Genomic DNA, 27204 nt, shown 5'->3' with positions numbered 1-27204 from the left:
GGGGGTGAAATTCGGCGTTCGGGTCATGAGAGGAAGGACCGGGAACTTCAGTCGCAGGTAAAGGCTCAGAAGCCAGGCAACTTCTTAACCAGCTTTCACCGTCTTCTTTACCGGCTCTCAGCAACAGTTGTTGCATAAGGTCCTCCATACTTCTATCTTCGGTTTCTTCAGAATAACCGTTGACTGAAGAGAATTCAAACTGCGGGGCTTTTTATATCAGCAGAAAAAGCCCGCCAAGACCACATTAACCAATCAAATTCTTTAAATTTAACCGCCAAAAGTAAGGCAAAAACCAGATGAAAACCAGATAAAACCTGCTCTTGGCTAACAGCCAAAGCATTACCTCGACCACAGATTTAGCTAATATATTTCATTCAGGGCCTGTGAGGCCATGAGACCCCCCCTATAATGTGGAATTATGGACGGGGGAGGGCTAACATTCACAAAACCTTCAGTAGACATGTTTATATGAGTTAGTTAACATTACCTCTCTGCATTTCACAAGATGATATGGAAATCTGCTTTTACGAATCATATGATTCTTGTCGTATGGGCACTGGAGAAGATTTTCTGAAGCCATGAGAACTAAAGGAATATAGAGTCATTAATCTGAATTCAAAATATAATATGTGAGTACAACCACAGCACAATTCAGTTTAATCGGGTATTCCACTCCACCTGTTTAGTGCACTGATGAACATGAGGCCTTAGGGTACGTGCACACGCTGCGGAATGGTGTGCAGATTTTTCCACACCGATTTTCGTAAATCTGCACGGTGGATTTACCACGGTTTTTGTGCGGATTCCGCCTGCAGTTTTACACCTGTGGATTCCTATTGAAGAGCAGGTGTAAACTGCTGCGGAATCAGCACAAAGAATTAACATGCTGTGGAATATTAACGGCTGCGTTTCCGTGAGTTTTTCCCGCAGCATGTGCACTGCAGATTTTGTCTCCCATGGTACTGTAAACTCATGGAAAACTGCTGCAGATCTGCAGCATCAAATCCACTGAGGATCTGCAGCAAAATCCACAGTGTGTGCATATGGCGTTAGCGGTCTCATGACTCCATACACCCTTTGTGTGGCCAAGAGGCTCAGTGCATTGTTCTGCACGTCCGTGCCTCCCTCATTGACAGCACTGGATCATGTACCGTTAGGGTACCGTCACACTCTGCAACTTTCCAACGATCACAACCAGCGATACGACCTGGCCGTGATCGTTGGCAAGTCGTTGTGTGGTCGCTGGGGAGCTGTCACACAGACAGCTCTCCAGCGACCAATGATGCCGAGGTCCCTGGGTAACCATCGGGTTACTAAGCGCAGGGCTGCGCTTAGTAACCCGATATTTACCCTTGTTACAAGCGAACGCATCGCTGGATCGGTGTCACACACGCCGATGCAGCGATGACAGCGGGAGATCCAGCGACCAAATAAAGTTTCAAACGATCTGCTATGACGTACGATTCTCAGTGGGGTCCCTGATCGCAGTAGCGTGTCAGACACAGCGAGATCGTAACTATATCGCTGGAACGTCACGGATCGTGACGTCGTAGCGACCAAAGTGCCACTGTGAGACGGTACCTTAAGGCAAGCCAGCACCGTCAGTCACCAATGAGGACATACAAGACCAGTGAGCACGACTGTGTATGGCCAAAAGGGTTATCAAGGTGTATGGAGCAGCTTTCCCTAAACAAAATGGAGGGATCAACTAGAACACTAAGGCCCTAGCTTAATTAAGGTGAGACTTGTCCATGCCAGTCTTAAGGGGCAGGTTTGAGTCAGAGGTGCCTTATTCATTAGAAGTCTGAATACAGCAAATTGTCTCTTCAGAGGGGAAGAGGACTAGAACTCTAGTGCCACCTATTGGAAGTAGCAATCCTAACAGTCAATGTCAACCCGTTAATAAGTATTGTAACATACAAAAATGCATACACAACACAAACTAGGTAAATAAAAAAAATTCAGTATTCACACCTACTGATGTCCCACGCAGCGATGCTCCCGGCAGCTAGCGTTCCTAGTAATACATTGCGAAATCTCACAAGAAGTCGCAGTCTCATGAGACCACGACTTCTTGCAAGATTTCGCGATGTATTACTAGGAATGCTAGCTGGGGAAGCGTAGCATCGGTGACGCTGCGTGGGAACGCCGGTAGGAGAGAATACTGCGATTTAAAAAAAAAAATTAGTTTTAACATTATGTCTTATTACTGTTGATGCTGCATAGGCAGCATCAATAGTAAAAAGATGAGAGCGAGCATTTCCCTGATGGGAAATTCTCTCGCATGCTCGGTTTGAATAGATGGGACCCGTTGCTGGATTCCTGCTTTTCACAGTCAGCGACCAATTTTCCGACATGCAGAAAAAAACGTTCCTCTGAATTTTCTCTGCCCGGACAGACTTTTTTTTTTTTTTTTTTTTTTTTACACGCAGGATCTAGTGCACGACGGATGAAATGGAAGGCTATCCGTCACTAATACAAGTCTGCATTCTCAAAAAAGAAAAAAAAAAAAAAAAAAAAAAAATGAATATATATATTATATTATATCCCGATTGTGACGGGAGCTGAAGGACGGAAGTGTGAAAGAGGCCTTAGGGTATGTTTCCACGGTCAGGAAACGCTGCTTGTTTGACGCTGCGCAGAGCTGCAGCGTCAAACAAGCAGCGTCCAGATGTTCCAGCATAGTGGAGGGGATTTTATGAAATCCCGTCTCCACCATGCGTGGAAACCCGCACGCGGCGGCCCTGCGACTCCGGACATGCTGCGCGTCTTTTCAGATCGCAGCATGTCCGTACACCTTGCGGGGACGCAGCGTCCCCGCAAGGCATATCACAGGGCACTATGGGAGAGAGCGATCATCCCGGATGTGAAGAGTTAACACATCCGGCATGATCGCGTCCCAGAAAGGGGGCGGGGCTTAGCGCCGAGCGGCTTCGCCGCTGCGGCGATACCGCCGGCCATCCTGAACGTGGAGACATAGCCTTAGGATAAAAGCCAAACCAGAATCTCAATTTGCAGACATTAATTTATTTTTTGTTATATAAACCATTCAGGTTAGTTGTAAACTACTCAACATAAGCCCATCAACTTAAACGTTTTGTTTCAAACTCTCACCATGGTTTATATTTATTTTAGTATAACAAACCAGAGGTATAAACAAAAGACATCCTAAAACCTTGCAGCTAATAAATTAAAACTGATGAGCTTTTCATCAGTTTTTTTTCTCTTCTTTTGAGTTAAGGTGTGGCATCAGACATGTTTATCCCCTAAATTACAATTTGTAGGCTTAAAAATTCATGCGAATCAAGAGCCAATAAGGCCACGTTCATACAGTCAGTACTTGTGCTCTAACATAAGGAGTGGGTGAATACAGAAGTGGTGATATGTTTTTATTATACTTTCTTGGATTCCCAGAGGGGGAACAAATACAGAGGTAAAATACTGACCAAAAAAACGGAACATGTGACTGCAGACTTATGAACACCCACTCCCCTCCCCCAACACATGCACTGTAGGGATTTAACAGTTTCAGACCCAAGAATGGAGCGCATGTGAGTTATACATGGGCTCTGCCTCACTCTCCATACACTGGTACAGAGCGGGGTCGTGCCCCCAATTTGGCCTGGGTCTGAAACCAGCAATTGCCCACAGTGCATGCACTGGGGACGTGGATTCATAAGTCTGCAGTCACAGAGGAAGGGGAATTTCTGTAATGTTAGATCCAAAAGGAGAAAAACCTCGAATTCACATACGGTGAGAAATACACAGGGGTTATAGCCATGTTATACAGCCTAGCTAACCGCTTCAGAAACCTGCCTGTAAGAAGTGAAGAGTCCAACATGCACCTCCCAACATTGCTTCCTATGGCAAGCAGGACAATATATGAGATCAAGAGGGTTTGAAAAGAGAAAATTGCTAAACAGCATCATGGGCTGTACAAATGAATCTTAAACAGTAGAGAACCCATATCATAACCAAATGTCAAACCCAAGGACACCATGTGTGCTTACCTAGAGGGGAGGACACTGAGCACTTAAAAACAGGATAGTGAAAAAGCAGAGGGGCGCTGCTCAGCTATAAACCGCTGCCTTCCTGCTCATTGGCTGCGCTAGAATTACCATAATCTCCAGACTAAACGCTCCAGCCCTAGGCCTCTGTCTATGGGGCTTGCGCCATATTTTGTGTAGTATTGAGTATAGTTTCACAAAGTAGCAAATTAGTATATTTCCAGATAGACATTAAAAAATTTTTAAGAAAGCTTGTATTTTTTATTTTTTTTTGCGTGATGACTTGAGTTGTATTTTTCAGTGGCATCAGGAGTGGACATATCATTGGTGCAACCCGTATGGCTGCACCAGGACCCCAGAGGTAAGGGGGCCCATTTCTACCTCCAAAGCAGGTGCAATTTTGCATGTTTAGCAGCTCTTGGGCTGCAAAGGGCCCATATATTATTCGTGCACAGGGGCCCTTTTCTGTCTGTGTCCGCCAGTGAGGGGCATATAACATATTGGTCACACTTTATTAAAGGGAACCTGTCACATGATTCATACTGTCCAAACCATGGGCAGCATGAATGACACCAATAGAAACAATTGGTGAAGGTACCAAAAAATGTAAGATAAATAAACAGAAAAAATCTGTCAATGATGTAATGTACCACCTAATAATAGAGGCGTATCTAGGGAGGGGCACCCAGACGCAGCTGGGAAGGGGGCGTAGTTGGGCAGCCAAATGCAGTGGTCCGAAGTGTCTCCCCCCAAAGTCTGCATTCTGCCGCCCCTGGACTGGAAGTTGTGAGTTCTCTGACCCTGCTGTCATGTTGACAGCCGGCGCACAGAAGCTGCAGCGTGCCAGCTCCCAGAGATCAATTGTACTCGCATCTAACAGACACGAATACAATTGAAGCTATGCCCGCCGGGTCAGAGCGACGCCAGCAGTGTGATCATACCATGTGATTACGTTGCTGATGTCACTTGCCGGCAGTGCAGATGGGTGGTAAGCACAGAAGTGAGGGGCAATTATTTATTCAGGGGGCTCAGCATAAGGCCTGTCCCACACGTCCAGATAATTCCGGTACCGGAAAAAAATCGGTACCGGAGTTATCCATGTCCGTGTGTCTGTGAGCTCACGTAGGCGGCAGCTGTGTGCCGCCTGGGTACCACACGGACCGTGCAGGAGAGACAGCGCTACAGTAAGCGCTGTCCCCCCAGCATGGTGCTGAAGCCGCCATTCATCCGTTCTCTCCAGCGCTCGCTGGGGAGAAGGGATGAAAAACTCTTTTTTGTTTTTGTTTTTGTTTTTATGTGTTTAAAATAAGCTTTCGGGCATCCTCCCCCCTCCCACCCCCTGTGCGCCTGGCCGCCGGCATTAAAATACTCACCCGCCTCCCTCGACGCTTGCTCTCCGCCCCGCTGCTTCTCCTGCACTGAGCGGTCACGTGGTGCCGCCCATTACAGTTGATGAATATGCAGCTCCACCTCCCATAGGGGTGGAGCCGCATATCCATCACTGTAATGGGCGGCACCACGTGACCGCTCATACAGGAGAAGCAGCGGGGCGGAGAGCAAGCATCGAGGGAGGCGGGTGAGTATTTTAATGCCGGCGGCCGGGCGCACAGGGGGTGGGAGGGGGGAGGATGCCCGAAAGCTTATTTTAAACACATAAAAACAAAAACAAAAAAGATTTTTCATCCCTTCTCCCCAGCGAGCGCTGGAGAGAACGGATGAATGGCGGCTTCAGCACCATGCTGGGGGGACAGCGCTTACTGTAAGCGCTGTCTCCAGCACGGCACACGGACTGCACACGGAAAACATCCGTGTGCGTTACGTGTTTTACACGGACCCATTGACTTTAATGGGTCCGTGTAATACGTGCGCTCCCACGAACACTGACATGTCTCCGTGTTTGGCACACGGAGACACGGTCCGCAAAAAATCAATGACATCTGCACAGATGCATTGATTTCAATGTGTCTACGTGTGTCAGTGGCTCCGGTACGTGAGGAAACTGTCACCTTCACCGTGTGAAACCGGCCTAAGGCAAATATTTTTATTTGACAGCATTATAATTACACTGCTATCTTTAACGGCATCGTGTTGTAAGAAGATGAACCAGACCGGGGTACATCTCTTGCGCCGGTTCCGGAACTGTCGGGACTGTCACTATTGTTGTACCTGGGAGAGCTTTCTGGCCCGGACGGACCTTTACACTTGTCAACAGGGGGCGGGTCAGGGATAAAAAGACAACAGACAAGCGGGGATACCGTGTCTGGACACAAGCACAGCACCTATCAGCGTGAATAAGTCCATTCTGTGTGCCTAAACCTATCTGCGCAAATACCAGACGCAGACCATGCTGTGCCTTATATGACACTACAGTCATTTACTTTTTTCATCATAGTACGTAACTGATGAAGGTCCAGATATAGGACCGAAACGTTTTGGCTACTACGATTAAAATCTCACAAGCATTAAGTTGAGTGCCAGGTTCTTTCTTTTAGGGATAAAAAGGGCTGCGCGTGAGAAAAAGGCAGGAGTTCAGCCCGGAAGACAGAGCACGCAGCAGGGTGAGGTGCAGGCCTTTATAGCGGAGAATCTTGTGAGCGTAGGCCCACCTAGCACAACCCCTGTAATTGTGTCCACTGCTCTCTGACATCAGACGGCTACTTGCCCGATGTTCTCTATTCCGAGAGGTGACTCACACGTGAGACCAGTGACTGCAGTGGGCATGTGGCCTAGCCTAGAACCGGTGACTGAGCCAGAGCATACCGACTCCTCACCCACATACACCGTGGAGCAGAGCCACGCTCCAGTGATACTGCATATAGAACTGAGACCAGTACGAAGAAACCACGGGTACGGGAACCCATCTAGTACAAGAACCCATCTAGTACAGCAAAGACTCTCTATCTGCATTGAGGAACCAGACCTCCATCTATCCAGGACAACTCTAAGACATCATGTGCCGCTGTTGTCGGTGCCATTGTTGGAGACAGAGACGCTGCAATCAAGAAGCCAGCAGACTGATAAGTTTTACTCTTCTTTCCCCTTTTGAACATTCGCCTAGCACCTGTTTATCCCCCCCCCCCCCCCCAGTTTCCATATCTTTATATCCTTTGCCTCCCATACCCATTTTCTCCCTGCTTGGAGTTTGCAGCTGTTAATAAATTTGTTAACTCTTGATCTGCCTCCTGTCCGTTACGACATCCCGATCTCTGCAAGTCTGCAGTGTGGGGATGTGCTGCACAGGATCGGAGAAGATGGAAGTCCACAGAGATGGCTGTGGATGAGAAAATTCATGGAGTCTGGACAAAATGAAGAAGATAAGAAAGAGAATGACTCCAGAGATAACGTCATCTATAAGGTATCTGGAAGTAAACATTTTTTATGATACTAATTCTCATATTTTTATTAATGTTAGGATCATTAAAGGGGTTGTCCAAGTTTGTGATGAGTCTGCAGTCATTCTACGTGCCGACAGACTTCTGAAGTCTCACAGTGCGCTCTGAACACTGTCAGAATTCTCTGGTGCTAGTGATTTGCATACATATGGTAATGTGCTGACTAGACATGAATGGCCTCACTCAATGAAAATGAACTGAGCGAGGCCAGACACGTCCAGTCAGAATGTGGCCAGAAGTATCCAATCACTTGTGCAAGGGAGAATCCTAAGGCTGCGTGTCCACGGTCAGGATGGCTGGTGGTATCGCCGGAGCGGCAAAGCCGCTCGGCGCTAAGCCCCGCCCCCTTCTGGGACGCGATGATGCCGGATGTGTTAACTGTACACATCCGGGATCATCGCCCCCCTCCCATAGGGCCCTGTGTTATGCCTTGCGGGGACGCTGCGTCCCCGCAAGGTGTACGGACATGCTGCGATCTGAAAAGACGCGCAGCATGTCCGGAGTCGCAGGCCCGCCGCGTGCGGGTTTCCACGCATAGTGGACACGGGATTTAAAAAAATCCCCTCCACTATGCTGCAACATCTGGACGCTGCGTGTTTGACGCTGCAGCTCTGCGCAGCGTCAAACAAGCAGCGTTTACTGACCGTGGACACATACCCTAAGGCTATGTGCACACGTATAATGGTCCACTGTGGATTTTTCCGCAGCAGATTTGATAAATTTGCAGGGCAAAAACGCTGCGTTTTTGCTGCAGATTTATCGCGGATTTACCGAGGTTTTTCTGTGGATTTCACTGCGGTTTTCTATAGGAGCAGCTGTAAAACCGCTGCGGAATCCGCAGAAAGAAGTGACATGCTGCGGAATGTAAACCGCTGTGTTTCTGCGCGTTTTTTTCCGCAGCATGTGCACAGCGTTTTTTGTTTCCCATAGGTTTACATTGTAATGTAAACTCATGGGAAACTGCTGTGGACCCGCAGCTGCGGAAACGCTGCGGATCCGCAGCGTTTTCCGCAGCGTGTGCACATACCCTAAAAGTGTTCAGTGCATGCACTTTGAGGCTATGTGCATACGTAGAATGGTCTTCTGCGGATTTTTCTGCAGCGTATTTGATAAATCTGCATGGCAAAAACGCTGCGTTTTTGCCGCAGATTTATCGAGGATTTACCGCAGATTTATCGTGGTTTTTGTGCAGATTTCACTGTGGTTTTCTATTGGAGCAGGTGTAAAATCACAGTGGAATCCGCAGAAAGAAGTGACATGCTGCGGAATGTAAACAGCTGCGTTTCCGCGCATTTTTTTCCGCAGCATGGGCGCAGCGTTTTAGGTTTCCCATAGGTTTACATTGTAATGTAAACTCATGTGAAACTGCTGCGGATCCGCAGCAAAATCCACATCATGTGCACATAGCCTGAGAATTCAGAAGCCTGCACCTATGCCACCTATGGTGACTGCAGATTTTCATCTCAAACCTGGACGCACCCTTTAATTATAAAATGAAGCCCTGCAGCCAATCCTAACAGCGTGTAATATCCTCACTGTCAGGATTCAGCTCTGCTTGCATGTTCCAGAAGTCATCACATGATACTTTCATACTTGCGATGTTACGTGACAGAGAGCTTCTCTTCCTGCTTCTCTCAGTTTTTCACTGATCATTGAATTAGGGAGAGCAGCTAGTTGGCACGTGACTAACTGTGCAAATGACATATGTGCTTGGGAGGGGACTAAATTCCTGCCCCAGGTACCAGAAAAACCTAGATACACATCTGCCAAGTACTATTGCTAAATAGAGTTCTGCATCAAAGATAAGGAAAGCAAAAATAAAAAAAAAATCATATTGAACCGATGTAAAACAAGTAAATATTTATTAAATACAAAAGTTAACCCCTTCACGACTGTCGATACGCCTTTTAACAGCGGTAGTTAAAGGGAATTTGTCACCTACTTTTTCGTATATAAGCTTCGGCCACCACCATCAGGGGCTTATCTACAGCATACTTTAATGCTGTAGATAAGCCCCCGATGTAACCTGAAAGATAAGAAAAAAAAATGATATTGTTTTAACCTGGGGAGGCAGTCCGGTGCGGTCTGGTCCGATGGGTGTCGCCGTCCGGCGCCTCCCATCTTCATGCGATGATGTCATCTTTCTTGCTTTTGTCGCGGCTCCTGTGCAGGCGTACTTTATCTGCCCTGTTGAGGGCAGCGTAAAGTACTGCAGTGCGCAGGCGCTGGGCTTCTCGGACCTTTCTTCCAGCACAGAGGAAATGCAGTACTTCGCTCTGTCCTCAACAGGGCAGATAAAGTACGCCTGCACAGGAGCCGTGACAGAAGCAAGGAAGAGCACGTCATCGCATGAAGATGGGAGGTGCCGGACCACGACGCCCATTGGACCCGGACCGCACCGGACTGCCCCTGGGTGAGTATAATATAACTTGTTTTTTTTATCTTTCAGGTTACATCGGGGGCTTATCTACAGCATTGCAGAATGCTGTAGATAAGCCCCTGATGGCAGTGGCCGAAGCATATATACAAAAAAGTAGGTGACAGATTCCTTTTAATTCCGTTAATTAACGGTGCTGTGGAAAAAGTGTACAGCGCCTCCCAGAGTCAGATTTTCCCCGTGGTCTCGGTTGCCGGGGTAGCTGAGACCCCAGAGAACATGATTCGGGTCGGTTTTTACCGCCCCCCCGGATTGCGATCGCCATTATTAACCATATAAAGGCGACCGCAAAAAAAAAAGCTCGATTTGCCATTTAATTTCTCTGTCCTCTGATGTGATTGCACATCAGAAGACAGAGAAAAATGGTCTACAATCGCCTCCCGATACTTACCAGTGTCTCCTGTGTCCCTGGGTCCTCCTGCTTCCCCCCACGGGTGCACAGTGATCAAAATAAAAAAATAGTAAATAGCCCCCCCTTTATCATCCCACTAGTTAGGGAAAAATAATAAAATAAAGAAAATGTAATTTTTTCCATTTTCCCACTAGGGTTAGAGTTGGGCTAAAGTGAGTTGGGCTAATATTTGGGCTGGGGTTGGGGCTAAAATTAGGGTTATGGTTGGGGCAAACGTTGGGGTTAGAGTTGGGATTAGGGTTAGGGTTGGGATTACGGTTAGAGTTAGGGTTTGGATTAGGGTTAGGGTTTGGACTAGGGTTAGGGTTGAGATTAGGGTTAAGGTTGGGATTAGGGTTAAGGTTGGGATTAGGGTTGGGGTTGGGATTAGGGTTAAGTTTGTGGTTAGGGTTATGGTTAGGGTTGGGATTAAGGTTGGGATTAGGGTTAGGGTTGGGATGTGTGCCCAAACAGTAGTTTTCTCCCACATATGGGGTATCAGCATACTCAGGAAAAATTGGACAATAGCTCCTGGAGTCCAATTTCTCCTGCTACCCTTAAGAAAATAAAAAATTGTGAGCTAAAAAATAATTTTTGTGGAAAAAAAATGATTTTTTTATGCATACAGTAATATTTACTGCATTAGTAAAACACTTGAGGGTTCAAAGTTCACAAAACACGTCTAGATAAGTTACTTGGAGAGGTCTAGTTTCCAAAATGGGGTCACTTTTTGGGGGTTTCTACTGTTTAGGCACATTAGGCGCCCTGCAAATGCAACGTGAAGCCTGCAGACCATTCCATCTGTCTGCATTCCAAAACGGCCCTCCTTCCCTTCCAAGCTCTGCCATGCGCCCAAACAGTGGTCCTCCCCAATATATGGGGTATCAGAGTACTCAGGACAAATTGCACAACAACTTTGGTGGTCCAATTTTTCCTGTTACCCTTGTGAAAAAAAAATTGCAGGCTAAAAAAATCATTTTTTGAGGAAAAAAAGATTTTATTTTTTTCACGGCTCTGCGTTATAAACTTCTGTGAAGCACTTGGGGGTTCAAAGTTCTCACCACATATCTAGATAAGTTCCTTAAGGCTTCTTTCACATTTCCGTCGGTAGTCGGCCGTCACGCGACGTACCGACGGACGTTTGGGAAATAGCGTTAAAATGTAGGCAACGCATCCAGTGTTATGACGGATGCGCTGGCGAGAAAGAGATTTTTTTCTTGCAGAAATTTCCTGAGCAAAACAGGACATTTTCTGCAAGAAATCCGCATGCGTTTTTGGTGCGTTATTTTTGCGGATTTTTCCGGACTTTCCCAATGCAATAATATAGTGGGAAATCTACAAAAAATCCGCAAAATTAATGAACATGCTGCGTTTTTTACTGCAATGTGCACAAAAATTGCGGAATGCATTCTAAATGAAGAGATGCATAATGTATGCATTTTTTTGCGTTTTTATAGCGAAAAAATGCAAAAAAGCATGAAAAATCTGCAACGTGTGCACACAGCCCAAACACTTATAACTTCCTAATAAAAAAAAATTTTGTTTCTAAAATTGTGCTGATGTAAAGTAGACATATGGAAAATGTTATTTATTAACTATTTTGTGTGATATGACTCTCTGATTTAAGGGCATAAAATTAAAAGTTTGAAAATAGTACAATTTTAAAAATTTTAAATTTTTTTGCCGTATTTCCATTTTTTTCATAAATATTGAATAAAAATTCACATTCAGCAGGCAGGCGGCAGCAGCGCATGCTCTGCAGCATGATCACATATATAATTTGCATTAAACTGTTTTATTTAGTCATATAGATTTATTTTGAAAAATTCTCAAAATGGCGCCGGCCATGCCTGCGCAGTATAATCTATTGGTGATCCGCTAGACCAGAGGTCCCCAATGTTCCTGACCTTGAGAGCCACGTCCAGCCTTGAGAGAGGGTTGCGAGCCACATTCAACTCTCGCCCCCCTCACAATAGTGGCAACCATAGCCCCCCCATTACAGGCATAATGGTAACCAAATCTTTTCCACAAAAATCAATCACCCCAAAGCAGTATACAAAGATCCAGGGGTTCCTACAATATCCCCATTCAGTATTCTCCTATAAAGCACTTCCAAGACACTGTCACATCCAGCTTCAAACACCTCCTCTTGTACCAACGTACCATAATTAAATCATCTCAAAACCCCTAAGACCAGTATATGTGCATCCAGATCTGCTCTTCTCTGCAGGGCTGCTCACAAAATTCTCAATTTTCAGATGTGCTCTTCATATCTGTTTGCTAGAACTAGAACTAATGTACCAAGCCGGTGGCACTGTTTTGCTAGAGGGGAAAAAAATTGTATTAACCAATATGGCACCGCCAGCCCCATCCGATCTGATACATGCTACTATGCAGGCGCTGCAGTGGTTGGTGGAGACAATTTTTACTCCCTCTAGTATCTAGCATCTGCACAGTAGCATCTATCGGATCGGATGTGCAGGTGTGGCTGGCGACATTTTTCTGAATTTTTTTCTCTCAAAATAAATAATTTCCCATTATTATATCCCCCTTTTCTGTAGTCAGTTGGCTGATATAAGATGGGTCCTCTTGTGATTTCGCTATGGCTGACAAAAGATGCCTGGCACTCTTTCCCTGTTCAAAAAAATTCTGCTTTATAAAAAAAGTTTGTTGTCTTAAAAAAAAAAGAAGAGCATTAAATAATTTCTGGGCTGCTTCTAATTTTTGTCCAGAATCAACTGATGGATTTAAAATATATTGACCTTCAGCCTGTTGCACATATTTTGGAGAGTTTACGTGAATTCCTTATTTTTAGCTTTATATCAAAATATATATCTTGTAAATATTCCTCTAACATACTCCTTCAATATAGCCCATAATATAAGTTTTGATATTAATCTTTCAATTATTTAAAAAAATTCTGTCAGTTTATCCTGTATAGTATTACCTACTAACATGAGCCAATATGGATTCAAACGCCATGGAGATCTCTTTGCCCCCTCTGCATCCCCCACTCTCATCAGTACATGAATCAGAGAATGGTCTGAGATTCCCCTTGGTAAATATTCCACATCATGGACTAATGGAATTAGAGATTCTGTTCCAATTGCCAGATCAATCCGTGGTAATTTGATGAGTATTCTACATCAGTATTTGTAAGCTAAAGTTAGCAGTGGAGCAATCACAGAAAAGGTATAACAGTACCACGTGCACCACTTAGTCATTTTTGACCCACTCCCGACACTGGCTTACAAATACTATTCTAAAATACTGACCAAAATACATGTGAAAATAGCTTGTCGGTAATGATAATGAGGCTACTGAAAAATAATTTGTAAAGAACAAGGAGTACTGTATGAGTATAATATTAGACCTATTGGCAAGTATGAAAAGTGCGAGATTTATTTTAAATAGTTAGTGATATGGAAAACATAAAAAACAACTTACGGTAATCAAATATTTTTAAAACATCCACTCAATAAAATAACTTAACCAATAGGTCATTCTCTGATGATACATTCCCTGTAAGAACTTTATTGAAAATATTAGTCCATTCAGAATCTATGTTAACTGCAGGGAATAGGACTGACATGCCATACAAAACAGAATTTGTGGACAAGTGTGAAACGTTTCAAATCATGAAAACCACTTTAGGAAAGCACACAAGGTAATATACTTATGGTTAAACATGGAGTCCACCTTCTTAATTATATTGACTGTAATTGGTTCATTTAATAAAAGAGAGAAAAAAGGAATCATTTAACAAAAACAATTTTTTCAACAAGCTGTTTTTGAGTCGCAAATCCTACATTTAGGTTAACAAATGCAAAATATTTTGCTCAGATCAAAATCAGGAAGCTTTAAAAAGTTTTGCAGAACATGCAGCGCTCTAAACTAGACACAAAGAGGAAGTGGGGCTGGCGTAGAAGCACTGCATCTATATTTTGTGTGCTCAAGCTTAAGCATCTGTGGGCGTCTCTTCTGTTATGTCTATATCACAAGTGCAGAACTTAAAGGAAGGAGAAGTTGCCTCACAAATGTGCACTTGCCATTAGCACACAGGCAAGTGTTGTCTGTAGTGGTCACTGAAGTCGTTGTTGGACATTGGATCCAGTAGGAACTCCTATCATCTGACAGTATAAGATGGCTTTGGGTTCAACTTACCAACACAAACTGGCTGAAAAGCTTATGATACTGAATGACAGGGGCAAAGGAGTACTGATCCGCATATACAACATCAAAAAGGTAAGAATTTAATATCAATTGCATAAAGGATATTTCACAAATCCCCAAGATGACCCTGTGAGACAAATTTCAGATGATACATAGAGGCTTACTGAATGTACTGTACATGGGGCCTAGATGGTCATCAAGAAAGGGAAGATGTGTTTTAAAGCAGTGAGACAGACCGTTAGCCATTATAGATGTTACCAGTTTTCTATAATTATTCACTAAATTGTGGCTCTCTGCTACTTATTAGAGTTCACTTAAATTAAGTTCACACAATGTATTTGTGTATCAAGTAGAAAGAATGCTTATAAATGTAATTCTACAAAGCACTGTTCAATCAAAATGATAAATATATGTATTACGGACGCCTCGTAAAAGTGACGTGGGGTCGTTTCTATTAACATATAAGTAGCCTAAAATAGGTTTTCCATCATTACACTAAATGCTCCAAAGTGTAACAGTGAGTGAACTGTGATAAAATATAGAACTGACTACGCCCTTTACTGCTGAGGCTGAAGACAGATGAAGAAGTGAAGGAAAATATGTCCAGCTAACAGAACCTTTATATTTAACTCTAATGTCCCAATTTAGATGAGCTAATAGAGCTAATAATCGGGCAATCACCCGAATATCAAACAAGGCGCTCGTTTTTCTGGTGACATTATTTTTATGTATGCCTGAAAATCATCGTTCTCAGCAGCACGTTGCTGTATTACAGATTGTTCTGTCCCATCACTGCTTTAGTAGCCTGTCTAAGTAGGCCATTAGTTATATGATTGAGATGTTCTAGTTCCACAGGTCTTTGCATTGGGACAAGCCCTGTCCATTTCTCCCACTTTATGAGTGGACAACTACTAGAAAGCACGTAGAGCGAGACGTGCCCAACAAATGACACAGATGCTGTAGTTGAGCAAATAATTTTTGTTTAACTTGTTGCACAATTTCTGAGCAGGCTTTTAACCAGTCAGTGATGTATATCTCGGCCAAAGACTCAATGTAACCAGGTCACATTGCTGGCTGTTTTCTGTGCCACTATGAATCTTTGAAAGGATACCCTCTGTATTGGGGCAGTGACAGTTTGACATTTCCCAAAAAAGAGAAAAAAAAGGTAGTGTGTATAAGGAAGGATCACCAAAATCAGTATAGCAAAAGAGTATATTTAAATTTATTGAAACATATCAACAAAAGGCAAACAACCAAACAGTTAAAAACAATTAAAAAACCATAAGGTTAACAACCATAGGGGGCCTTGTAGGTGCCCCCCCAATGAAAGCACCTACCTCCACTAAATGTAACGGAGGTATATTATCGTAAACTACACTGAACAGCTGAAGTCATTAAATGCTGGACAGGATGATCTTACATATAAATGTTAAAAAGACTCAACAGGATGCAATATGCCCAAATGAGCAAATACAATAAATGCACAAAATATATAGTATCAGAGACAAATAAATTTTTAACAGGATAAAAAATTGCAGGCTGACAAGTAACAAAGAATATGATAGTGCACAAAACCCAAAACTCTCCCTAAAAATAGTTCAATGATGAAGAACAAAGTTAGCCCAAAATCAAAAAAGAGAAAGGAGGAAAGGGGCTGCAGAGAACCTGTTAGATCCTGAAATCAGAAAGTCACCCGGTCATTGTAGTGGAAGAGGGGGAGACACCCCACGCGTATCGCCACACAGCGTGGCTTCCTCAGGGGAAAGTTTGTCATTTCCCCCCGAGCTGTGCCCTACTTATTTCTCCTTCAAATAACATTATGCTTATTCAGCTAAGATGCTCAAATACTCTGTCACAGGCAACAGCTTTATGTCACTTGGTGTCAGGATGTTGTTTACGGTGGCGCCTGGGTGCAAACAAAATTGAAGATATAGCGAAAAGTGAGTATGTGGTGGACCCTAAAGAATTGACTTTCCAGATTTTTTTAGGATTCCAAGAGATCCCCCTATTTCTGGATGTCTGCTGGAGGTGCTTCGAGACCTGGCAATTACAGCATCTCACACAGTCACTAAGTAAAATAGTTCTTTGTCCTCTCACAACAACCCACACCAGGAGTAGGCCTCAAGACATCCTGCCACTATACCCACTTGTTTAGTCTATCTCTAGGCAGGTGCAGCACACACCAACGCTGTATAAGCAAAGCCCCAATGTTCTTCAATGAGCTATTTCAGTTTACTAGCTAATCTCATGGTGGCTAAGATAGGTCTTCTGCTTGGATATGTGCATGTCCCTCTCAGCCATATCTGATATCACAAAGACTGACTTCTTTCCATTTCTTTCCCTTAATAAGTGGCATTAGTGGTAACTCCATAAACAGAAACACTTCAGCCAAGTGTCTGCATCGCAGACCCCTGTGTTTGCGTCAAGTCCTTCATGGGCCAGTACTGAAGCCAGACTCTTCCTTCTGAAAGCCACAAAACCTTATTTCTTGGCACTGGCAGAATTTGACAACAGCACCACTCTTGGTAATGTACTGCCGGCCATTGTTAGAGCAATAGTAGAAGGATTTGACAGACACTGAATCTCAACCTTAATGACTCTTCATCAAGACTGGCATTCAAAATGCCAATCTTGATGAATCGGCCACTTAGTGTTTTTTTTTAATCATTCACCTACCATTGCTAATTTTTACATATTTGCATTATTTTTTTCATTTTGCTTTATTAGGGAGAAAATGTGTCATTAAAAACCATGGTCATTATTTTTACAAGTGGTCTGCCTGTAAGCACACTTTTCTATGTTTTATTTTTTCAGTCAAACCCTTTCTCTTTCAGCATGATCTACCATGGCTGTTATGTGAACGTCATGCTCACCGTTTGGTCCGGCAACATGATGGCCAGACCAGATTTTGCTCATTATTTAATAATAATGATGTCAATTTAAAAATTCAGGTTTTCTAATCCCAATCTCATTAGGATGGAGTTTTTAAATATTTCATTGGACGTGACGATGTCAACAAGATACATTATTCTATTTTCTGCTAGCCTGTCAGTGTTGACTCCACACCACATGCAGATAGTTGTCACCCTGATTATATTATCGAGTCTATCCTTATGGGAAATTCATAACAGCAAAACGTATTAGCTCTGATCAAAAAAAATTAAGTTATGAATTTCTTATTATACAAAATATGCTAAAAATCGGGCTATAAATTTGGAACAATTAATAATAAAAACAGATAATCGCAAAGTTTCACTACAGAAAGTGCATTATTTACAGATATAAATTTTACTAAAAACACAGTGAAACTTTTTTAGATATCTCACATGGGGAGAAAAAAGAAAAATCTGCACAGCTTAAACACCTGTGGTACAGCCGCTTGTAAAACTATAAGAGCCGGCAGATGACCTAAAGCCTTCGTGTGCTCATCCAGAACATCAACAGTCCTCCAATGCGGAGGATTAAATACCTATGCGAAGGTAAGCCCCTCCTCCCAAAACTTTCCTACTAAAACAGGACAAAGTAACATATTTCTCAAATAGATATACAATAACAAACATTAAAAGAATTTATACATATTCTTAAATTAAAAACAATAATCCCAAGTAAGGACTGTTTTTGAAGACTATTTTTAAATAGTCCCTTAGAAGGGAAGCCCGATGGATAATGTGCACACGGGCGCTGGATTCCACCAGTTTAAATTAAAGAGTTGATATGTTCGTCTTTCTTTAAGAATAGTGTACAAAAATAGTCCTTACTTGGGATTATTGTTTTTAATTTAAGAATATGTATAAATTATCTTAACGTTCGTTATTGTATATCTATTTGAGAAATATGTTACTTTGTCCTGTTTTAGCAGGGAAGTTTTGGGTGGAGGGGCTTACCTTTGCATAGGTATTTAATCCTCCGTCAGTTCCCTTTACTTGTGTAACCCGTTGAAGCGCACTTGCGTGAAACGATCGTCGTCATTCCTGCACCCCTGTTCCCATTCTCCCACAGAAAATGCTTCAATAAAGTTTGAAAATCAGCCTGGTGAGTGCCATTTATCTGTCTTTTCTTTTTTAGATATACAGTATATGATGGCAGTACTAACAGTTTTATCTTTTGCGTTATTGAAAGAGTTAATCCTCCTGACAAAGAGGCAGTTGGCGAAACAAAAGGCTTTTTTTTGGAGAAAGGCCTTTTTTTTTATTATCAAACAGGACTCTCACAAAGTTTGAGCCGAGTGTCATTAGCACAATCGTTCCGATTCTCTTGTATGAGAAAATCGATGACCGTGTGACCCCGACCTAAGGAATAAAGTTTGAAGTCTCATTTTATGGGTATGCCGATCCGTTTATTCCTGATATTTTTCCATACAAACAACTCTCGAAAATATCATACAGAATTGGTTTATGAGATGCCGTATGTGTCTTAGTATATGTAAGACTAAGGATATGCAAGAACCTTTTTTCAGACAACAACTGTGATAGCAACACTATAATCCAGAATGGATCTGGCACCAACCCTATTTTGCAGCATTTGTTTGATCATTGGTGTGAATTGCCGTCATGTAATCTCGCATTTTATCTGCATGTTTTCTCTGACAACAGCTCCAAGTTAGAGAAAACAGATTTCATTGATGAAGTTGAACAATTTTACCTAAGCAAGACTGGTGTCATACATCTTGCTACACAGGATAGGTGATAAGTTTGCTTATAACTGGGGAAAACTTAGTGAGGTCTGAGGGAAATAGTCAAACGGAGATAAGGCCCAAATACAGATTAGCCTAATGTTGGACACATTGGACAATATTGACGGGTTCAGCCGACGGGCTAATGTTTATATGGGGGCCGGCCAACTGATGTTGGGAGACATGTCAATTGCGCCTCTCCGATTTTGGACAGCTGATTACTTTGTTCTCCCAAGAGCTAAGCTGCTGAAAGAGATGTCATCTGGCACCTTTCTCATAGAGAACACAAGCTCTTCACAGTTCTTGTGTATGGGAGCGCTCCTCTTTATAGGAGAGTCGGCTGAGATAGCTGTGAGATGAACGACTGGCAGAAGCATCAGTCAGCCGACAGCCATCTAAAATGCGAAGCCAGCTTTAGAGAGAGAGCACTGAGCTCTCTTCTTGGCTATCTCCATCAGTCCAATAGGCTTTGAGTGGAGCAGCAGTGTGCATTCTTGACTGCTGCTCCATTCAAATAGAAAACATTAAACTCCCAATCTGTGATCGGTGGATGTCCCAGGAATGATGTAAAGCGCCATGGAATAAATGGCGCTATAATAATAAATAATAATAATAATAATGATCGGTAGAGGTCCCAGCAAGTGATTGGTGGAGGTTCCAGCAATGATTGATGGAGGTCCGAGAATCGGTGGAGGTTCCAGCAGTGATCGGTGGAGGTCCCAGGAGTGATTTGTTTTTCCACTATGCAGTGACTAAATGACAAGTTGCAGTATTGGTAGAACTTTTAACCTTGGTAGAACCTTAGACACTCCTGGATGCTCACATACAGAATACATTATTAAATATATTTACTAAATTATTTTGGCCAATACACTTTTCTGTGCTACAAATGTTCTTTGCTGTCTCTTTTGTATTCCCTATTTTCCTTCATAGAGAAAATGTCATAGTTAACTATGAGAAGGCTGCATTGCACCACCCTGCAGTGTTTGTTTCACTGTTTCATGTGTGACAGCGATATTGACTTTCACTTCCTGTCAGTTGAAAAATAAACTTTTTTAGAAGGAAGTTCCAAGCCCTGTGTAATTCAGATACTGGTGTCACATATCTGAGTGACAGCGCAAGCAATGGTGCCTGAAAATTAATGATCGAGAGATGTAGGATCAAAGGAAATCTCCAGAAAGAAAATATGAAATTCCCAGATTTAGGGGCAATCTTATCACAATGTAGAAATATATATGTCTGTATAATGATCTTTTTAAACCCATAGTCCAAAAACAAAGACATGGGGACATCTTCTACGTCTAGAGGAAAGCAGGCCTAATCATAATCACAGACCAGGGGTGGATTAAGGGTAGCCAGGGCCCCGGGCTGTTCAGACACTGTGGGCCCCCCCCGGTCATGTGACGGGGGGGGGGGGGGGGGTTGGGTCATGTGACGGGGGGGTCATGTGATGGGGGGGTCATGTTATACCCGAACCAGATTATTCCAGAAAAATGGCAGGGCCCCACTCTACTGTAACCTATTAAATATTTGTTAAAATCTGCAATACAATTTAGGCATATTTTGACCAATAATATCACATACAAGGAACAAATACCACCGCGCCATGACCAGGCCACAAATTACAACCACAGTGATCGAATAATATCACATACAAGGAACAAATACCACCGCACCATGTCAAGACCACATATTACCACCACTTGGTGACCAAATAGCACATACAAGGGACAAATACCACAACACCATTTCCAGACCACATATTACCACCACATAGTGACTGAATACTACAATACTGATCAGTAATAAAAAATAAAAAAAAAACAATACTATCACCATAAGTGCCAGTATTCACAGGAGATCTGTACTTAGTATGCAGTGTCTGCGTAGAGGTAATACAGAGATCACTGGTGGTATTATACACAGGAGCTCTGTATATAATGTATAGGTAATACAGTGATCACTGGTGACTTTGTACACAGGACCTCTGTATATAGTTTACAGTGTATAGTGTCAGTGTATAGGTAACACTGACTCACCAGTGACGTCTCTGGGTGAAGTCCTTCATCTTTCATCCAGCACAGACCGCCATAATTTCTTCCAGCCAGGACTCGTTACTGCAGGAAATAACACAGTTATCTCGAGCTCTGCTTGCAGAACACATTACTTAATTTTTCACAACTTCTACTTTACACCACATGGAGAAAAAAAGGCGATATAGTGTCACTCTGCACAGTAACAGGACCGCCCCCCCCATTTAAAACAGTATACTCAAAAAATAAAATAAATACATCACTGCAGTAATAATATCCCTTAATTAGCCGGGCCCCTATGGTAATAATATTCCCTACCCTGGCCCCGTGTGTCTCATTCCTGGCTCCAGCCATATGTTCTCCCATCCTGCACTCATGAGTATCCATTCTACCCCATATGATCTCCCCATCCTGCCCCATCTGTCTCCATCGTATCCATCCTGCCCCATGATCCAATCCTGCCCCATGTCTTTCATTCTGCCCCATGTCTCCAATCATGCCCCGTGTCTACATTCTGCCCATGCCTCCAGTTCTGCCCCCAGTGTGTCCAGCAATCTGCCCCAGTGTGTCCAGCATATTACCCCCAGTGTGTCCAGCATATTACCCCCAGTGTGTCCAGCAATCTGCCCCAGTATGTCCAGCATATTGCCCCAGTGTCCAGCAATCTGCCCCAGTGTGTCCAGCATTGCCCCCAGACAGTGTCTCCAGCAATCTGCCCCAGTGTCTGACTCCAGCATTGCCCCCAGACAGTGTGTCCAGCAATCTGCCCCAGTGTGTCCAGCAATCTGCCCCAGTGTGTCCAGCATATTACCACCAGTGTGTCCAGCAATCTGCCCTAGTATGTCCAGCATTGCCCCAGTGTGTCCAGCATATTACCACCAGTGTGTCCAGCAATCTGCCCCAGTATGTCCAATTGTCCAGCATTGCCCACAGTGTGTCCAGCATTGCCCCAGTGTCTCCAGCATTTCCCCAGTGTCTCCAGCATTGCCCCCAGACAGTGTGTTCAACAATCTGCCCCAGTATGCCCAGCATATTGCCCCAGAGTATCCAGCATTGCCCCCAGTGTGTCCAGCAATCTGCCCCAGTGTCTCCAGCATATTACCCCCAGTGTGTCCAGCAATCTGCCCCAGTATGTCCAGCATTGCCGTCAGTGTGTCCAGCAATCTGCCCCAGTGTCTCCAGCATTGCCCCAGTGTCTCCAGCATTGCTCCAGTGTCTCCAGCATTGCCCCATTGTCTCCAGCATTGCCCCAGTGTCTCCAGCAATCATCTGCCCCAGTGTGTCCAGTAGTCTGCCCCAGTGTGCCCTCCAGCATTGCCCCAGTGTGTCCAGCATTTCCCCAGTGTCTCCAGCATTGCCCCAGTGTCTCCAGCAATCTGCCCCAGTGTGTCCTCCAGCATTGCCCCAGTGTCTCCAGCATTGCCCGTGTGTCCTACAGCATTGCCCCTGTGTGTCCAGCAATCTTCCCCAGTGTCTCCAGCATTGCCCCAGTGTCTCCAGCAATCTGCCCCAGTGTCTCCAGCATTGCCCCCAGTGTGTCCAGCAATCTGCCCCAGTGTGTCCAGCAATCTGCCCCAGTGTCTCCAGCATTGCCCCAGTGTCTCCAGCATTGCCCCCAGTGTGTCCAGCAATCTGCCCCAGTGTGTCCAGCAATCTGCCCCAGTGTCTCCAGCATTGCCCCAGTGTGTCCTCCAGCATTGCCCCCAGTGTGTCCACCATTAGCTCATCAAAAACAAAACAAAACAAAAAAACAAACAGAGTCTCCTCACCTGACTTTCGCTCCAGGCGGTGAGCTCCCTCCAGCAGCGCACACTCGCCGGCGACTGACAATGACGTCAGACGCTGGCGACGTGTGTGCTGCGGCCGACTTCAGCTGCCAGCCTCCAATTGGCTGGCGGCTGTTGTTAACCATTGACGTGCGGGTGCGCGCCCGCACGTCAATAGGAAACTGCAGCAGCGCTGGAAGGGGCCCGGTGAGCAGATGAGAAGGGGCCCGATGCGGGCCCCCTCTGCCCACCGGGTCCAGGGGCACATAAATACCGGCGGGCATTCACACTTGGGCGGATTATCAGAGGGTCAATCTGTGCGGTAGCCCAGGGCCCCCCCACACCACTGGGCCCTGGGCTACCGCCCATATTGACACTCTGATAATCCGCCCCTGTCACAGACGCAGATTCTTTACTGTTAATTAGAGCAGTGAGATTATAGAACTCTCTGCCGCATGATTTGATATTGGTTGGTTCAAGTGCAAGGATACTTGGAGGCCTGGATGTCTTTCTTAATACATATATTATTACAGGTTATGGGCACTAGATTCTGTGATGAGATGTTGATCCCGGAACTAGTCTGATTGTCATCTGTGAAGTTGAGAAGGGATTTTTCCCCTAATATGAGACATTTAGCTTCTTCCTCTTGGGGTTTCTGCCTCCCAATGGATCAACATGCTAGGTTATAGGTTGAACGTGATGGATTTGTGTCTACGTTCAACTGCTAAGCTATGAAACAGATGTTGGGTCTTATTAAAAAAGTTAACTACGACCCCTTACATTAATTTAAAGTTAAAAAAAAAACTTTAATTATCTTGGTATTATTGCCATGACAGACATCTTGCTCACTCTTTGGTGCTGGATCAGAAGTCTGTCCCCAGTAGGGTTATATGTGCATTATTACATATCACCACCACCAATATTAGGCATTATAGGCATGCTAGCTCTTTTCTGTTCTCTCATGTACTTGTGTAATATGAAGAATGGAGTACAAGCACATAAAATCTGACATCCAGCCAATTATATTGAAAGTGCAAGCAAAGATGGCATCCTCTACAAATGTCATACCTTCATCCTGCCAGAAACTGATCACATGGAGTCTTGGTGCTTGGGTGTAAATGGTAGTCAACTATTGTTTTCAAATGAATGTGAAAACCACACTATTTTTTGCCCCTTTGTACCTAGTAGATGTGTTCTAGGTATTTGCCAAAAGCACTTCTCTATATGTGACTCTCAAATGAAATAAATAAATGAGGTGCGATCATAGCTTAAAGGGAACCTGTCACCCCCAAAATCGATGGTGAGGTAAGCTCACCGTCATCGGGGGCTTATCTACAGCATTCTGGAATGCTGTAGATAAGCCGCCGATGTTACCTGAAAGAGGAGAAAAATACATTAGATAATACTCACCCCGGGGCGGTCCCGCTCCGATGGGCATCTGAGGTCCGGTAAAGCGCCTCCCATCTTCATTCCAGACGTCCTCTTCTGGTCTTCATGCCGCGGCTCCGGCACAAGCGTACTTTGTCTGCCCTGTTGAGGGCAGAGCAAAGTACTGCAGTGCGCAGGCGCTGGAAAGGTCAGAGAGGCCTGGCGCCCGCGCACTGCAGTACTTTGCTCTGCCCTCAACAGGGCAGACAAAGTACGCCTGCGCCAGAGCTGCGGTGTGAAGACCAGAAGAGGACGTCATGGAATGAAGATGGGAGGCACCGGAGCGGACCTGAGACACCCATTTGACCGGACCGCAGCGGGACCGCCCCTGGGTGAGTATAATCTAACCTCTTTCTCATCTTTCAGGTAACATCGGGGGCTTATCTACAGCATTACAGAATGCTGTAGATAAGCCCCTGATGCCGGTGAGCTTACCTCACCATCGATTTTGGGGGTGACAGGTTCCCTTTAAGAAAGGTAATATTTGTAAATGAATGCCTAGACATCGATGGAGCTCAGATGCAAATTAGTAGCAAGGCACCTTGTAGAGCACACAAAAGTTGTACACGATTTTACAGAGGACCTGTCACCTAGTCCAAATTGCCCAGTTCTTGCTGTTTCTATTCCTGCTTTTCTTGTGAGTATTCCATTTTTTTCTAAATCTGCTATACCAGAGCAGGTCAATCTGTGCCCCACAGGCTACATCCAGCCCTTCCGGCTGTTCCAGCACCACACCATGCCCTCGCCTGTCCACCTCCATCCGCTGTCACAACTATCCACATCTTCAGGATGCAAACCACTGTGAATACCAACTGGCTTCTTCTTCCACCAATTAGCATGTGAGACAGCAGACGTAATGACGTCATTACATTGCATCTGCTGTATACTGCATGGACAGTTAGTGCAGAGCATCAGGGGAAGGGGAATGAGGTATGTCAGTTTTTTTCATGTGTATGGGATGTTTACATGTATTTAACAGGCTATGTGGGGGCTCGTACTGTATTTAGGAGGTTATGTGGGGACTCATACTTTATGTAGAATGCTATGTGGAGGCTCATATTGTATGTAGGAGACTTTGTGGGGCTCATACTGTATTTATGAGGCTATGTGGGGGTTCATACTGTATATTGAAGGCTGTGTGGGGGCTCAAATTTTAGTTAGGGGGCTATGTGGGTGCTCATACTGTATTTAGGAGGCTATGTGGGGGGGTTTATACTGTATATAATAGGTTATATGGGGCTTATACTCTACGTAGGAGGCTATTTGGGGGTCCATACGGTATTTAGGAGGCTATGTGGGGGCTCTTACAGTATATAGGAGGCTATGTGGGGGCTCATACTGTATATAGGGGGTTATGTCAGGGTCTCATACTGTATATAAAGAGGCTACGTGAGAGCTCTTCCTTTATATAGGAGGCTGTGCAGGATTTCATATTGTACATAGGAGGCTATGAGATTGCTCATACTGTATCTAGGGGGTTGAGTGGGATCCATACTCTATAAAGGAGGCTGTGCGGTCCCATACAGTATATAGGGAATGTCAACATACTTAATTCGGCTCAATGGTGCAATATTAATATAAAATAATACTTAAATTTGCAATCTTTATGTTAATATTATCATAATTTTAATATTGAGCAGAATTAATTTGAGCTTATTGGTTTGACCCTCCACAATAGTCACTGACTCTCATGTGACCCCTTTGGAAAATTAATTGCCGACCCCTGCGCTATATGGTTCCAGCGCTATGGGCGGGTTTATTTAGTGCTAATTTTTATGCTCTTTACCAAAGGCGCCCAAATCTCTGGAACTGTATTGCGGATTTAATAAAGAACAAAAATGTAAAACTCAGGAGAGCAACAGAAATAAAAGATCAAAAACTTGGTCACTTTTGACCTAGTGAGACGTCCTCTTTAAAAAACATCATTTGGCAATCACAGACATGACAGAGTTGGAAGTGCAAGCTACAGAAAAGCTACTGTAGGTCACCATTTCAACTAAAAATATTTCGATAGGATCTAGATTAATACTTTTTATGTCTTTAGCAGAAATTACCAAGTAATAATGCGATGCTTTCATTATTATTAGTGATGAGCGAATATACTCGTTACTCGAGATTTCCTGAGCATGCTCGGGGCTCCTCCGAGTATTTTTTAGTGCTCGGAGATTTAGTTTTTCTTGCCGCAGCTGAATGATTTACATCTGTTAGCCAGCATAAGTACATGTGGGGGTTGCCTGGTTGCTAGGGAATCCCCACATATACTTATGCTGGCTAACAGATGTAAATCATTCAGCTGCAGCAAGAAAAACTAAATCTCCGAACACTAAAAAATGGTCAGAGGACCCCCGAGCGTGCTCGAGAAATCTCGAGTAACGCTCATCACTAATTATTATGTAGTCTTTCACTTCTGTGGAGCAATAGAGCAACAAGAAAATTGAAAATAGACAGCATATTAGTGTCATTGTCTATTCTTTGATACAACTGTTATATCCAGAAGATATGTACCTGTCACGTCTTCCAAAAGATGTCACAGATTCTTCAAACTCTATGTAAAATGGCAGTGAGTGCCGGGTTCATGGCCGAGAAATGGAGACACATAAACAATAACTGTGGACACGTCACTAGCAGGCAGGTAAATGACAGTTGAAACCGAGGTGTCAGACTCAGGAACATGATGCTAGGGTGGCACTATGGAAATGACTACCCTCATATTACACTGATTGTAGCAGATCTTTTTTTTTTTTTTGATCTGGCAAATAGTTTGATTGGCATTCACTAACTTTACATCAACTTATTACCTTTATTTTACATTAAAATATTAGAACTCTTACTTATTATGTATCCTTACTGTAATGTATGGGGATATTAGAAGTCCCTGAGGAGTTTAGTGACAATATAAAAAGTA

The 27204-nt window shown here is 43.9% G+C and overlaps 2 protein-coding genes across 5 annotated transcripts in view; one reads left to right on the top strand and one right to left on the bottom strand.

The window, feature by feature from the left end:
• Window positions 1-26947, bottom strand: part of LOC143816924 (protein D7-like) — a 45851-nt gene extending 18904 nt beyond the window's left edge. The window contains exons 1-2 of one of the 4 annotated variants that reach the window (XM_077297914.1): window positions 26805-26947; window positions 488-585 (exon numbers count right to left, since the gene is read on the bottom strand). In XM_077297914.1, coding sequence (XP_077154029.1) covers window positions 488-580 — 93 coding nt within the window. In that variant the 5' untranslated portion in view covers window positions 581-585; window positions 26805-26947. Of the gene's footprint in view, window positions 1-487; window positions 586-4010; window positions 4281-26804 lie in introns of those variants that run through there. The other 3 variants (XM_077297912.1, XM_077297913.1, XM_077297915.1) reach the window with 3 other exon arrangements.
• The window catches only part of NCKAP1L (NCK associated protein 1 like), a 325756-nt gene continuing 312778 nt past the window's right edge, over window positions 14227-27204 (top strand). The window contains exon 1 of the mRNA XM_077297911.1: window positions 14227-14472. Within this exon, the coding sequence (XP_077154026.1) occupies window positions 14371-14472 (102 nt within the window). The 5' untranslated portion in view covers window positions 14227-14370. The remainder of the gene's footprint in view (window positions 14473-27204) is intronic.

This window comes from Ranitomeya variabilis, chromosome 3 (assembly GCF_051348905.1).
Source record: "Ranitomeya variabilis isolate aRanVar5 chromosome 3, aRanVar5.hap1, whole genome shotgun sequence".
In the NCBI taxonomy this organism is placed as follows: domain Eukaryota; kingdom Metazoa; phylum Chordata; class Amphibia; order Anura; family Dendrobatidae; genus Ranitomeya; species Ranitomeya variabilis.
The sequence above is the reverse complement of the archived record's forward strand: the minus strand, read 5'-3'. Positions and strand labels throughout refer to the sequence as shown.